Source organism: Dipodomys merriami, unplaced genomic scaffold (genome assembly GCF_024711535.1).
Source record: "Dipodomys merriami isolate MVZ:Mamm:240054 unplaced genomic scaffold, mDipMer1.0.p SCAF_84, whole genome shotgun sequence".
Lineage (NCBI taxonomy): Eukaryota > Metazoa > Chordata > Mammalia > Rodentia > Heteromyidae > Dipodomys > Dipodomys merriami.
In genome coordinates, this window is record NW_027206446.1 from 5,493,334 (window position 1) to 5,506,169 (window position 12,836).

The 12,836-nt window shown below is 47.6% G+C and overlaps 2 protein-coding genes across 2 annotated transcripts; both read left to right on the forward strand.

The window, feature by feature from the left end:
- Nucleotides 1-2,718: 2,718 nt before the first annotated feature.
- On the forward strand, nucleotides 2,719-4,320 carry LOC138820066 (PRAME family member 8-like). Its single transcript, XM_070011709.1, has one exon. The coding sequence runs from the start codon at nucleotides 2,719-2,721 to the stop codon at nucleotides 4,318-4,320; it is 1,602 nt and encodes a 533-aa protein (XP_069867810.1).
- A 2,822-nt stretch (nucleotides 4,321-7,142) lies between these two features.
- LOC138820067 (PRAME family member 12-like) lies at nucleotides 7,143-8,624 on the forward strand. Its single transcript, XM_070011710.1, has one exon. The coding sequence runs from the start codon at nucleotides 7,143-7,145 to the stop codon at nucleotides 8,622-8,624; it is 1,482 nt and encodes a 493-aa protein (XP_069867811.1).
- The last annotated feature ends 4,212 nt before the right edge of the window (nucleotides 8,625-12,836 follow it).

A 12,836-nucleotide genomic window follows, 5' to 3' on the forward strand; every position in this document is an offset into this window, starting at 1 on the left:
GAAGAGCTTCTGCATGGCAAAGGACACAGTAGCAAGACAAATAGCCCACAGAATGGGATAACATCTTTACTTGCATTTCATCTGACTAGAGCCTCCTATCTAAAATGTAAGTACAGCTAAACAAATTAACCCTACCAAAACCAAAATCTCAAAGTAATGACTAGCCCGCTAGAGATTTAAAGAGTGATTTCTATGAAAAAGAAACATGAATGGCCCATAGATACATGAAGAGGTGTTCCACATTCCTAGCTATAAAAGGAATACAAATCAAATCAACTTTGAGATTCTACCTCATCCCAATTAGAATGGCTACTATCAAAAAACAAACAAACAAAAAAAAATCCAAAAATCCCTAACAATAAAAGATGATGTTGAGGATATGGCCAAAAGGGAACAATACTACAAATGTTGGTGGGGAATGTAGACTTGTGTAACTACTAAGGAAGGCAGTATGGAGGTTCCCCAACTAACCATCCATAAACCTTCATTCTTATGCAAATGGCCCAAATCAGGCCACATTAAAACAGCACAACCCTGATCTCTGCGGCACTGATACTCTAGCTAAGATATGGAGCCAATCCAGTTGTCCCTCAGTGGATAAATGAATGAGGAAAATGTGCTATATATATCCCATGGAACATTATGCTTCCATCAGAAAGAATGTTATTTCCCTACTCATGTGGAAATGGAAGACTTTGAGAAAATTACACTAAGTAAAGTAAGCCAGACCCAAAGAAACAGAATGCACGGTTTCCCTCATTTGTTATCATTCAAATGTGCATATAAATGTATGGTAAATCCAAAGGATAGTAAAAGACTTGGACATGATTAATCAAACAGCCTTGTAAATACTCACACAGTGAGAAGAAAGGATGTTATGCTTAGAAAAGGATCACAAGGGTTCAATTTGCATGATGGGATCATATAAAATGATGCTAATCAAAATGAACTCTAAGAAATGGAAGCTAGCCCGATTTCATTGCATTCTCTGTTCCTTTTATTTCATTTTTCTTTTCTTTCTTGCCTCTTTTTGTTGTTTTTTATTTCTGTGCCTTTGTCTTGTATGCACATTTATCTCATTTGGGAGAGGATGGGGAAGCGTGGAAATGGTGGGAAATGAACTTTACACTTTGGAGGGGAGGTCAGTGGGAAGGAGAAAAAGTGGAAGGAATGAAGGACACCGTTTTAAAGGAAATGTACTCAAATTGTAATCCTTCTGTATATCATCTTCACAATTAAATTTAAAGGTTAACAGAAAGCTTCTCAACGACTTTCTGGTCAGACTGGCTTTGAACTGCCATCCTGACATCTAGTCTTCCTGACTAGGAGAATTAAAGGTGTGAGCCACCAAAGTCCTGTGTAAGTCAATATTCTTTCTTTTTCCCTCCTTTCCTCTCTCCCTCCCTCCCTCCCTCTCCCTTCCTCCCTCCCTCCCTGTCTCCCTCCCTTCATCCCTCCCTCACTTCCTTCCTTCCTTCCTTCTTTCCTTCCTTCCTTCTTTCCTTCCTTCCTTCCTTCTTTCCTTCCTTCCTTCCTTCCTTCTTCCCTCCCTCCGTCCCTCCTATACCCCTCCTCAACTTACTTTCCTTCCTGCCTTCCTTCTTTTTGGTGTGCTAGGTGAACAGGAGGTGAATATTTCTTATTCTCAAGTCATGTTTCATCAAATCGCAGTGACTACAGTTTAACTACTGAGAATTCTCATCCAAGAGTACGCATGAGCTTAAGAAATAGATTTAATGTTCTCATGAGGGAGTATTCAGTATTTGATGGCAATTCCCCTACACAACATCTTTTCAGCAAAATTAGATCTATGTATGTTGGACCTTGATGCTGGCTTGTTTCAGGTTTTTTTTGTGCCAGTTGTGGTTGTCTGTTAAAATCTTAGAAAGAGGGAGGGCCTCTTTGTCTTGTCACTCAAAAGAAAATTAGCTGCTGCTGTCCTGTGTATCACACCTGTAGTCATACGCACTCAGGAGGCTGAACTCTGAGGTTCATGATTCAAAGCCAGCAACACAGATGAGTCCAAGGGACTCTTGCCTCCAGTAAACCCACCAAGAAATAGAAGTGGAGCTGTGGCTTGAGTGGTATGCCTCAGCCCTGAGGGAAAAAGCCAAGTCAAAACAAGAGGCCCTGAGTACCTTCATATAAGGAGAGAGACAGGGAGGGAGAGAGGGGGGGAGATAGAGAAAAAAGAGAGAGAGAGGAGAGAGAGGGAGGGAGGGAAGAAGGACGGAGGGTGACATAAGAGAAGGCAGACAGGAAGAAAGGAAGGAAGGAAGTGAAGAAAGGAGGATGGAAAGGAAAGAAAGAAAAAGGGAAAAAGACAGAATAAAAAGAAGGAAGGAGGGAAAGAGGGAAAGAAAAAAGGGAAAGAAATAAGGAAATTTGTAGAACTCGTTGTGAATGCTATAAGGTTGGACTGAGTGATTTTCTTTGAGCCTTTTGCTGGCTCAGGGCAGAGTAACATTGGAAATGTCTGGAGGGAACAAGATATAAGGGAGGGAAGTCTCTGTGTCCATTTTATTTCAGATTTGAAAGAGAAGCTTGACTGAGTGGGTCCAGTCTATAGGGCCATTGGTTTTGTCCCGGAATCCTAGTTTGAATTAATCTGCAAGGTGGCACCTTTCCAGGTGTGCTGGGTGTGTCTCAGAAATCCCATCAGAGGCTGCTCTCTGATTGGTGGATCTGCAGTGCTGAGGGTGGGGTTGGATTATAAAGATGCCCAGGGTCCAGAAAGAAGCAGAGTGCTCTGGAGTCTGTAGTGGGTGCCTGGCCGTGCTGGGAGGCAGAGAGCCCCTCAAAACTGGCCCACTTCTGATCCACATCTCATCCATCAAGATGAGCCTCAGGAACCCACCCTCCTTCCAGCATCTGGCCATGCAAAGCCTACTGAGCAACCCATCCTGGGCCATCTCTGCCATGGAGACTCTGCCAGTACTGGTCTTCCCTTCACTCTTCATGGAGGTCTATGCCAGGGCCCACACAGAGGTGCTGAAGGCCCTGGTCCAGGCCTGGCCCTTCCGCTGCCTCCCCCTGGGGGACCTGGCAGAGTCTCCAGACCTGGAAACCTTCAAGGCTGTCCTGGATGGGCTCGATCTGCTACTGGCCAAGAAAGAGCGCCCCAGTCAGTGGAAACTGCAAGTGCTCAGTCTGCAGAAGGAGCACCCCAACATCTGGACATGGGGGTACCCTTCAATGGCCCGTATCTCTTCTCCAGACATCCTGACTGACAAGCCAACAGAGAGCCACTGCTCAGGGATGACTGAAGAGCAGCCCTTGATGATCACCATGGATCTGACCATCAAACATGGCACCCAGGATGCTCTCCAAGCCCACCTGCTCAACTGGGCCAGGGAGAGGAGAGAAAGAGTTCAGCTGTGCTCCAGGAAGCTGCAGATTTGGTCTGACTCCATCTCTGAAATCCAGAAGGCTCTGCATGTGGTGAGGCTGGACTCCATCCAGGAACTGGTGGTGAGTGAATTCTGGAATCGAGAGACTATGAAGATCTTTGCCCCTTATCTCAGCCAGATGAAGAACCTTCACCTCCTGAAGCTCTCCAAGATGCGTGCCGACTTCTACACTGCCAGCCAAAAGAACTCTTGGTATTCCTGGAAAATTGGGGCCCATCTGGGCCAGCTGCAGCATCTCCAGGAGCTTCATGTGCACGAAGTCCTCTTCCTTTATGGAAAGCTGCCCGCCGTCCTCAGGAGCCTGAGGCCTTTGAAGGCCTTGTCTCTGAGCGCCTGTGCACTGCAGGAGGCCGACTTGAGGTGTCTGTCCCAGGCCCCCTGCACCAGGCAGCTCCAGCACCTGCAACTGACCAGTTTGTTCATGGATAACTCGAGTCCTGAGTCCCTGCGAGACCTGCTGGAGCACGTGGCCAGCACCCTGGAGACCCTGGCCCTGGAGGACTGTGCCTTCACGGATGCCCATCTCTCGGCCATCCTGCCGGGCCTGAGCCAGTGCTCCCAGCTCCGCGTCTTCAGTGTTTATGGGAACCACATCTCCATGGCTGCCCTGTACAACCTCCTGAGCCACACGGCCAGGTTCGGCCACTTAAGCCGAGGCCTCTATCCTGCCCCTCTGGAGAGCTACCACCCTCAGGAGTGGGGGCTAGAGAACATCGACCCTGAGAGACTTGCCCTGGTTCTGGCAAGCTTGGGGCAGGTATTGAGAGACCTGGGGCCAACCCAGAGGGTCCAAATCTGTACTGATTTCTGTCATCACCAGAACAAGTGCCAGTTCTACAGCCTGGGCCCGGATGGTTCCTGGGTGCTCACAGAGGAGGGGCTTCCCAGCCTTTCTGCTCTGTCTGTGTAGTTGGGCTCCTCTCTTCTGGAATCTCTTCTCAGCATCAGAGTAAAAGCCAGGACATAAGAGCATTCTCCAGGGCCACAGACCCAAATGTTCAGCGTGGGTGGAAGAGACAGGGCTTATTGAGCAACCTGAGCAACTCTCTTTTTACTTAAGACCCCAGCTCAGTTCTGCAACTTAGCCCTTGACCTAAGCCAGCCACAGACAGCCCTGGGAATCCTGGATGCCAGGATCTCGAAGTATCTGAAATAGCCTTGCACAGACTATCCTGGGAACCAGAGATGCTAGGATGTCAAGGTATCTGAAATTCCAGAACAGCCTTCCTGGAGTCTGGTGACCATTCTCTGAACTGGACACCCTGCAGTTTAGCATGCATCCTCTTGAAGACTCCCCTGTGCAAGCCAACCAGTGCAAATTACGTCTGGATCTAACCAACAACCTGTTTCTGGTCCTTTCTCTCTGTGTAGTGCGCCAATCATACTATGGAGTTGTTTTATGATTTTCCCATGGTGTGTAGTGATTTGTTACAAGATGCTATGATGTATGCAAAGCCCCTGCCTTCCCTAAAAAGTGTACAACAGGTGCTGTAACCCTGGGCTTGGGGCCGCCTCTCAGCATTGTAGGCTGCTGACTTGTACACAGCGGGAGGGGGGAGAGGGGTTGAGAGGGGGAGGGCAATAGGGAGACCAAGCTTCAGTTTGCAATAAAGACTCCTTTGCTTTTACATTGGTGACAGTCTCTGGTGGTCTTTTGGGTAAGGATTTCCGAATCCAGCTTTACCTTATGATCCTGAGATTTTCAGGTCAATTGTAGCTCTGGAGCCCCAGGTGTTTCTGGGTACTTTCGGGGTACATGTGTCCTGTGCACCCACCATCAGAAATCTCAAATGAATTCTGCCTAGAAAGAACTCAAATACGATCTTGTCTTTCTAAATCGTTGTAAGCAAACTTCTGACTGTGTACAGTTTTCTATGTCTACACATCAATTAATTCATTTCCAAAGAAAAAAGAACAGTAAGCAGAAGGATGTCATTTCTCAGAATCCAAAAATCAGAGTACTGCTTCTGCCCAGAATTCTAGCCCCTAAACCACTTAGAAATCTGAGAATCACAGTTCAAAGACAGCTGGTCAGGAAAGTCCACGAGACTCTCATCTCTAGTGAACCACCAGAAAACCAGAAGTGGAGCTGTGGGTCAATGTGGTAGAGTACTGGCCTTGAGCAAAAGAGCTCTGCATTCAAAGTCAAGATCAGTAACAACAACCCAAAGAGAATAAGTCACCCCTCAGGCTCAGGCTGGTGGCTCACACCTGTAATTATAACTAGTCTGGGGATCACAATCTGAGGATCACAGTTCACCTTCAATCTGGGCAAGAGCCTCTTAGACTCTTATCTCCAATTAGCCACCAAAAGCTGGAAGTGGAATCTGTGGGTCATGTGGTAGATTGCCAGCTTTGAATGGAAAGAGCTGGGGGACAGACAGTGCCAGACCATGAGTTCAAATCCCACTAGAAGCACAAACACACACACACACACACACAGAGACACAGACACACACACACACGCACATACACACACACACACACACACACACACACACACACACACACACACACACTGAAAGAACAAAGAAGAGAAAACCAGAAAGCATGAAAAGAAGAAATAATCTTGCCTTCTTAGAGACTGAAAGCATTCTTCGAATGAATCAATAAAATAACTGAATTAATGAATATGTGTGTCCTGCTATGTGGATGATACTTACAAAGAGCAGTCAAATGCCCTTTCTGATCTTCCAAATCTGATGCTGAACCGCAGGGTTGGTGATATCAGCTGGGCCCAGCATGTACTGAACACAACAGGTTGAGACCTTAGAAAGAGAGAGGGCCTCTGTCCTGTCCTTCAAAAGAAACTAGCTGCTGGCACCTAGTGTATCACTCTTGTAATCCCAGGCAAAGAGGAGGCTGAGCTCTGAGGTTCATGGTTCAAAGCCAGTGAGGCAGATGAGTTCAAGGGATTCTTGTCTCCAGTAAACCCACAAAAAACAGAAGTAGAGCTGTGGCTTGAGTGCTCGGCCATCAGCCTTGAGGGAAAAAGCCAAATCAAAACAAGAGGCCCTGAGTACTTGCATACAAAGAGAGAGGGGGCAGGAGGGAGGGAGGGATGGTGAGAGAGAAGGTGAGAGAGAGCAGAAAAAGGGATAGAAAAAGAAAAAAGGGACAGAGAGAGAGGGTGAGAGAAAAAGCAAGAGCAAGAAAGAGGGAGAGAAAGAGAGAAAAGAGAGAAAGGGAAAGAGGGAGGGGCAACGTAAGCAAAGGAGGACAGGAAGGAAGGAAGTGAAAGAATTTTCTAGAAAAGTGTTTGTGGATGCTATCAGATTGGGCTGGCTGATGTTCTTGGAACATTTGCAGGCTCAAGGCAGTGAAATATCTGTGGAACTTTCTCAAAGGGTTAACAAATAAAGGCCGGATGTGTGTGTGTGTTTGTGTGTGTGTGTGTGTGTGTGTGTGTGTGTGTGTGTGTTACACATTTGAAATGGAAGCTGGGCTCAGTGGGTCCTGCCTTTAATCCTATCAGTCTGGGTAGAATCTCTGTTTAAATTAATCTAGCTGGTTAGACCCAGACAGGGTGTGGTGGGTGTTACTCAGAAATCCCATCAAGATCTGCTCTCCCATTGGTAGATACACAGAGGGGAGGGTGGGGCTAGGATATAAAGATACCAAACAGCCAGAAAAGAGCAGAAGCCTGGAGTCTGCTGTGATTGCCTGGCCCTACTGAGATTCAGAGTGTCCTGCACACCTGGTCCATATCTACTCCACTTCTGGCCCGTGAAGATGAGCCGCAGAACCCTACCCTCGCTCCAGTATCTGGCCATGCAGAGTCTGCTGAGCAACCAGGCTCTGGCCATCTCTGCCCTGGAGGATCTACCGGTGTTGCTGTTCCCTTTGCTGTTCGTGGAGGTCTATGCCAGGGCCCACACAGAGATGCTGAAGGCCCTGGTGCAGGCCTGGCCCTTTCCCTGCCTCCCCCTGGGGGACCTGGCAGAGTCTCCAGACCTGGAAACCTTCAAGGCTCTCCTGGATGGGCTCGATCTGCTACTGGCCAAGAAGGAGCGCCCCAGTCGGTGGAAACTGCAAGTCCTCGACCTGCGGAATGAGCACCCCAACATCTGGATACAGGGCTACCCTTCAATGGCCCAAATCTCTTATCCAGATGTCCTGACTGATAAACCAACAGAGAGCTGTGGTTCAATGATGACTGAAGAGCAGCCCTTGATGGTCATCAGGGATCTCACCATCAAAGATGGCGCCCAGAATGCTCTCCAAGCCTACCTGCTCCAGTGGGCCAGGCAGAGGCAAGAACGAGTCCAGCTGTGCTCCAGGAAGCTGCGGATTCTGTATGGCTCCATCTATAAAATCCAGAAGGCTCTGCGTGTGGTGAGACTGGACTCCATCCAGGAGCTGCTGGTGAGTAATTTCCCATGTCAAGAACTTCTGAAAACATTTGTCCCTTACCTGGGCCACATGAAGAACCTTCACATCCTCAACTTCTCCAAGATGTGTGGCAGCTTCTTCACTTCCAGCTCCAGGAATGGCTGGTGTTCCTGCAAATTTGGGGCACAGCTGGGGCAGCTGCAGCATCTGCAGGAGCTTTATGTACACGATGTCTGCTTCCACTACGAACAGCCGCCCTCCATCCTCAGGATGCTGACGTCCTTAAAGACCTTGTCTCTGAGTTCGTGTCTGCTGAGCGAAGCTCACCTGAGGTTCCTGTTCCAGTGTCCCTGCACCAAACAGCTCAAGCACCTGCGTCTGAGGAGCCTGTCCACGGTCTGCTTCAGTCTTGAGACCCTGCTAGACCTGCTGCATGGAGTGGTCGGCACCCTGGAGACCCTGGCCCTGGAGGACTTAGCCTTCACGGATGTCCAGCTCTCGGCCATCCTGCCCGCCCTGAGTCAGTGTTCCCAACTCAGATTCTTCAGCTTCTATGGAAACCACATCTCCATGGCCGCCCTGAAGATCCTCCTGTGCCACACGGCCCAGATGGGTCATTTGAGACGAGGGCTCTATCCTGCCCCTCTGGAGAGCTACTACCCTCAAAATCAGTGGCCATGGGACATCCACCCGGAGAGATTTGCCCAGGTTCTTGCTGTCTTGGCACAGACTTTGAGGGACATGGGACCAAGCCATAAAGTCCAGATCTGTACCAAATTCAGTCATTACCTGAACAAATACCGATTCTGTACCCTGGAGTCAAATGGCTCCTGGCTGCTCACAGAAGAGCATCTTTCTGGCCTTTCTACTCTGTCTTTGTAGTTGTGCACCTCTCTTCTAGAATTGCTTCCTAGCAGCAGAAATGAAAGCCAGGAAGAGCATTCTCCAGGGGGCACAGACCCCCGTGTTCAGTGTAGATGGAAGAGACAGGGCATCTGGTCCTGAGTTTGTCAGTTCAATTGTAACTCTGGAACCCCAGGAGTTTGTGAGTGCTTTGGGGTTCCATGTGTCCTGTGCACACAGCAGCAGGAATCTGGAGTCAATTCTGCCTGGAAAGAACTGGATCATGATTTTGTTTTTCTGAATAGTTGTAAGAAAACCCCTAAATTGTGGAATAATCCCTTACCATCTATAATTTTCTGTATCGATCAAAAATAAAAAAAATGAAAAAGCATGAGTAGAAAGATATCATTTTTCAGCACCAAAGAATGAGGAGTGTGCATACCTAGAACCTTAACTCTGCAAGTCGGAGATCTGAGCGTTTCCATACATAGGCAGCCTGGGCACAGACATCTTTGAGACTCTTATCTCTAGTGAACCTCCAAAAGTGGCAAGAAGTGGAGCTGTGGCTCAAGTAGTAGAGTTCTGGCATTGTGAACCAAAGCTCAGAGATAGCACCTAGATGCAAGAACTGGCACAAATACACAAACAAATAAACCCTTACCCAAGGTCTAGAATGGGGATTAAAAAGAAACTTGCATGAAAGGAAGGGAGGGAAGGATATAGGGAGAGAGGGAGGGAGGGAGGGAAGGAAGGAAGGATGAAGAAGAATAGGAAGGGATTCAGAGAGGGAAAGAACTCCAGAGAAAAGATTTCCTGCAGGCTTTGTGGATGTTATCAATTCGGATGACTTCTCTCCTTGCAGGCTTTGCAGTGGAACATCTGTGAGAATGTCTGGAGGGATTAAGGAATAAAAGTGGAGGTCATTTTGATAAAGTGTGATTTACAATACAGAGAGAAGCTGGGCTGTGTGGGACAGGCCTTTAAACCTATCCCTTTTTGGTTAAAATCAATATTTGAATTAATCTCAAGTGCAAAAGCCAACCAAGGTGTGCATGGTGTGTCTCAAAAATTCCATCAGAAGCTGCTCTCTCATTGGCAGGTATGCAATGGTGAGGCTGGGGTTGGGCGTGAAGGATATCTAGGGATCAGAGAACAGAAGAAGAATTCTGGATTGCACAGTGAGTGCCTGGCCCTGTTGGGATTCAGAGAGCCCTGCACACCTGGCCCACATCTGGTCCATCAAGATGAGCATTGGAGCCCCACCCTCGCTCCAGCATCTAGCCATGCAGAGTCTGCTGAGCAACCAGGCCCTGGCCATCTTTGCTGTAGACGATCTTCCTCTGCTGCTGTTCCCTTCGCTGTTCATAGAGATCTATGCCCAGGGCCACACAGAGGTGCTCAAGGACCTGGGGCAGGCCTGGCCCTTCCCCTGCCTCCCCCTGAGGGATCTGGCAGAGTCTCCCGACCTGGAGACCTTCAAGGCTGTCCTGGATGGGCTGGATCTGCTACTTGCCAAGAAGGAGCTCCCAGGCAATGTAAACTACAAGTTATCAATCTGTGGAGATATGGACATGGGGGTATGTCTCCATGCCCGCATCGCTCCTCCAGATGTTCTGACTGACAAGTGAGCTGTAAATCACTGCTCAGCAAAGACTGCAGAGAAACCCTTGGTGAAAATTATGCATCTGCTCATCGAAGATGGCGCCCAGGATGCTCTCCAAACCCACCTGCTACACTGGGCCAGGGAGAGGAGAGAATGAGTCCAGCTGTGCTCCAGGAAGCTGCAGATTTGGTCTGACTCCATCTCTGAAATCCAGAAGGCTCTGCTTGTGGTGTGGCTGGACTCCATCCAGGAACTGGTGGGGAGTGAATTTTGGCATCCAGGAATAAGGAAAGAACTTGCTCCTAACTTGGGTGGAATGAAGAACCTTCACATCCTCAACTGTCCCAATACGGGTGGCGACTTGGACCCTCACCCTCATAAGGAGTTCCAGTATCCCTGGATGATCAGAGAGCATCTAGGACAGCTGCAGCATCTCCAGGAGCTTCATGTGCATCACATTGTCTTGCTTAATGCAAATATACCCACCATCATCAGGAGCCTACCGCCTTTGAAGACCTTGTCTCTGACTTCATGTCTTCTGAAGGTGTTATGCCAAGGTCACAGGCCCCCTTCCAAGAAGACCACCAAGATTCAGACTCTATAGCTGTTTTATCTAAATGGGCTGCAGCTCAGGCCTCTTCCTACACTCCGACACAGCGGAGCCTAGGAGGAGAGCCCCGAGCTAAGGATTTGCAGGTCTTATAAAGGCACACAATCAACGAGGTATTTTGATTACCACCATATGTTGCTTTGCTAGATAGAAACAAGCAACAAGTGGTCACTGCCTCAAACTTTAACCTTTCATTCCCCTCCTTGACTTATGGTCCTGAGCCACAATCTTGTAGCTCTGGCCCGAAACTAAACTCCAACAGCTCTTGATCTTGAATGAGTATACCAATAACAATCAGTCCATTTTTCTTTTCTTGAGGCGTATGTGGAGTGGTTGGGTAGGATGCTTGGAGACTTCCCATGTTTCTCCATGGTCGTCCAGGGCAAAGGGTTCAGCCGGTCTGGCGTAGGAGCAGTGGATCCAAGCAGCAATGCCATCCACCTTAAGAGCAGTGGGTGTAGCCAGTAGCACCATGTAAGTCCCTTCCACCATGGTTCCAGAGATCTCAAGTTGTGCCTTCGAACACCCAGTCCCCTGGTTTAAACAAATGCGGGGGGGGGGTAGGAATAGAAGCAGAACCTTATAATGCTCTAAGCTGGGGCCACATATGCCCCAGCTGTAAATAGTCAAGCTTACACAGAAATTCAGTATCATCCAAATCAGCAAGCAATTCAGTCTGAAGGCTAGGGATAATGGGTGGAGGCTGTCCATACATTATTTCAAAAGGAGTAAAGCCAAGCTGATAGGGTGAATTTCTTATTCTAAACAAGGTGAAAGGAAGGAGTGATACCCAGTCTGCGCCAGTCTCTAAGGCCAATTTAGTTAAGGTCTCTTTTAGAATCCCATTCATACCTGCTCTGAACTCTGGGGTCTATAAGCACAGAGCAATTTCAAATCCATCCCCAGTGCTGCGGCTATTCCCTGACTTACTTTTGAGCCAGTACATTGTCTGACCCGATGGTGGATGGGAAGCCATACCTGGGTAGGATTTTTTCCAGGATCTTCTTAGCCATGATGTTCGTGGTCTCATGCTTTGTTGGGTAAGCTTCAACCCATACTGAAAAGGTGTCTACAAAAACTAGCAAATATTTATATCCAAATTTTCCAGTTTTAATTTCTGTGAAGTCTACTTCCCATTACACACCTGGCCTATCTCCACCGAGGCAATCTCTTTTGGAACCGGTTGATTGGGGGAATTGGTGAGCTGACAGGCTTTGAAATTTTTTTTTTAATTGTATTTTATTTTATTTGAGAACATACTGTACAGAGGGGCTACAATTACATGGGCAGTATAATGCATACATTTCTTACCAAGCATTGCAGCCTCCTTCTTTGTTTACCCTTCACCTCCCTTCCCAGCCTCCCCCCTCCCCCCACCCAATTATACCCCCCTCCCCCCCCACACCGACATTGTAAAGTTGGTTTTGACATGACATTTTGTACTTCTCATTGTTGTAACAGGTCCACCTGAATCTTTAAACGACTTGTTTGTCCCCATCTCCTCCACATGTTATACTGACATCAAATATAGCGAAAGCGGGGGTTACACTGTGGGGGAGGGACATACAAAGCAACAAAGAAATAATCTTATAAATGCGTTAGAAACACATGCATGAAAGAAACGAAAACATTAAAATACATATTTAAGGGTTCGTTTTCCTAACATCACATTATCTGACCTTTTCTGCTTGACTCATACGTATACTAGATATTGCAAATAAGGGAAACCATGGGACCTATGCTTCTTTGGGCCTGGCTTACTTCACTTAATATAATTTTTTCCAAGCCTTTCCATTTCCTAACAAATGGGGAAATGTCATTCTTTCTGATGGAGGCATAGAATTCCATTGTGTATATATACCACATTTTCTTGATCCATTCATCTACTGAGGGGCATCTGGGTTGGTTCCATATCTTAGCTATGGTAAATAATGCTGCAATAAACATAGTTGTGCTGGTAGCTTTAGTGTGGTCTTGTTTGTAAACATTTGGGTAAATGCCCAAAAGTGGGATTGCTGGATCATAGGGGAGATCTATG

Coding starts and splice junctions, on each gene's coding strand:
- LOC138820066 (XM_070011709.1), top strand. CDS start 2,719: ATGCCCAGGGTCCAGAAAGAAGCAGAGTGCTCTGGAGTCTGTAGTGGG.
- LOC138820067 (XM_070011710.1), top strand. CDS start 7,143: ATGAGCCGCAGAACCCTACCCTCGCTCCAGTATCTGGCCATGCAGAGT.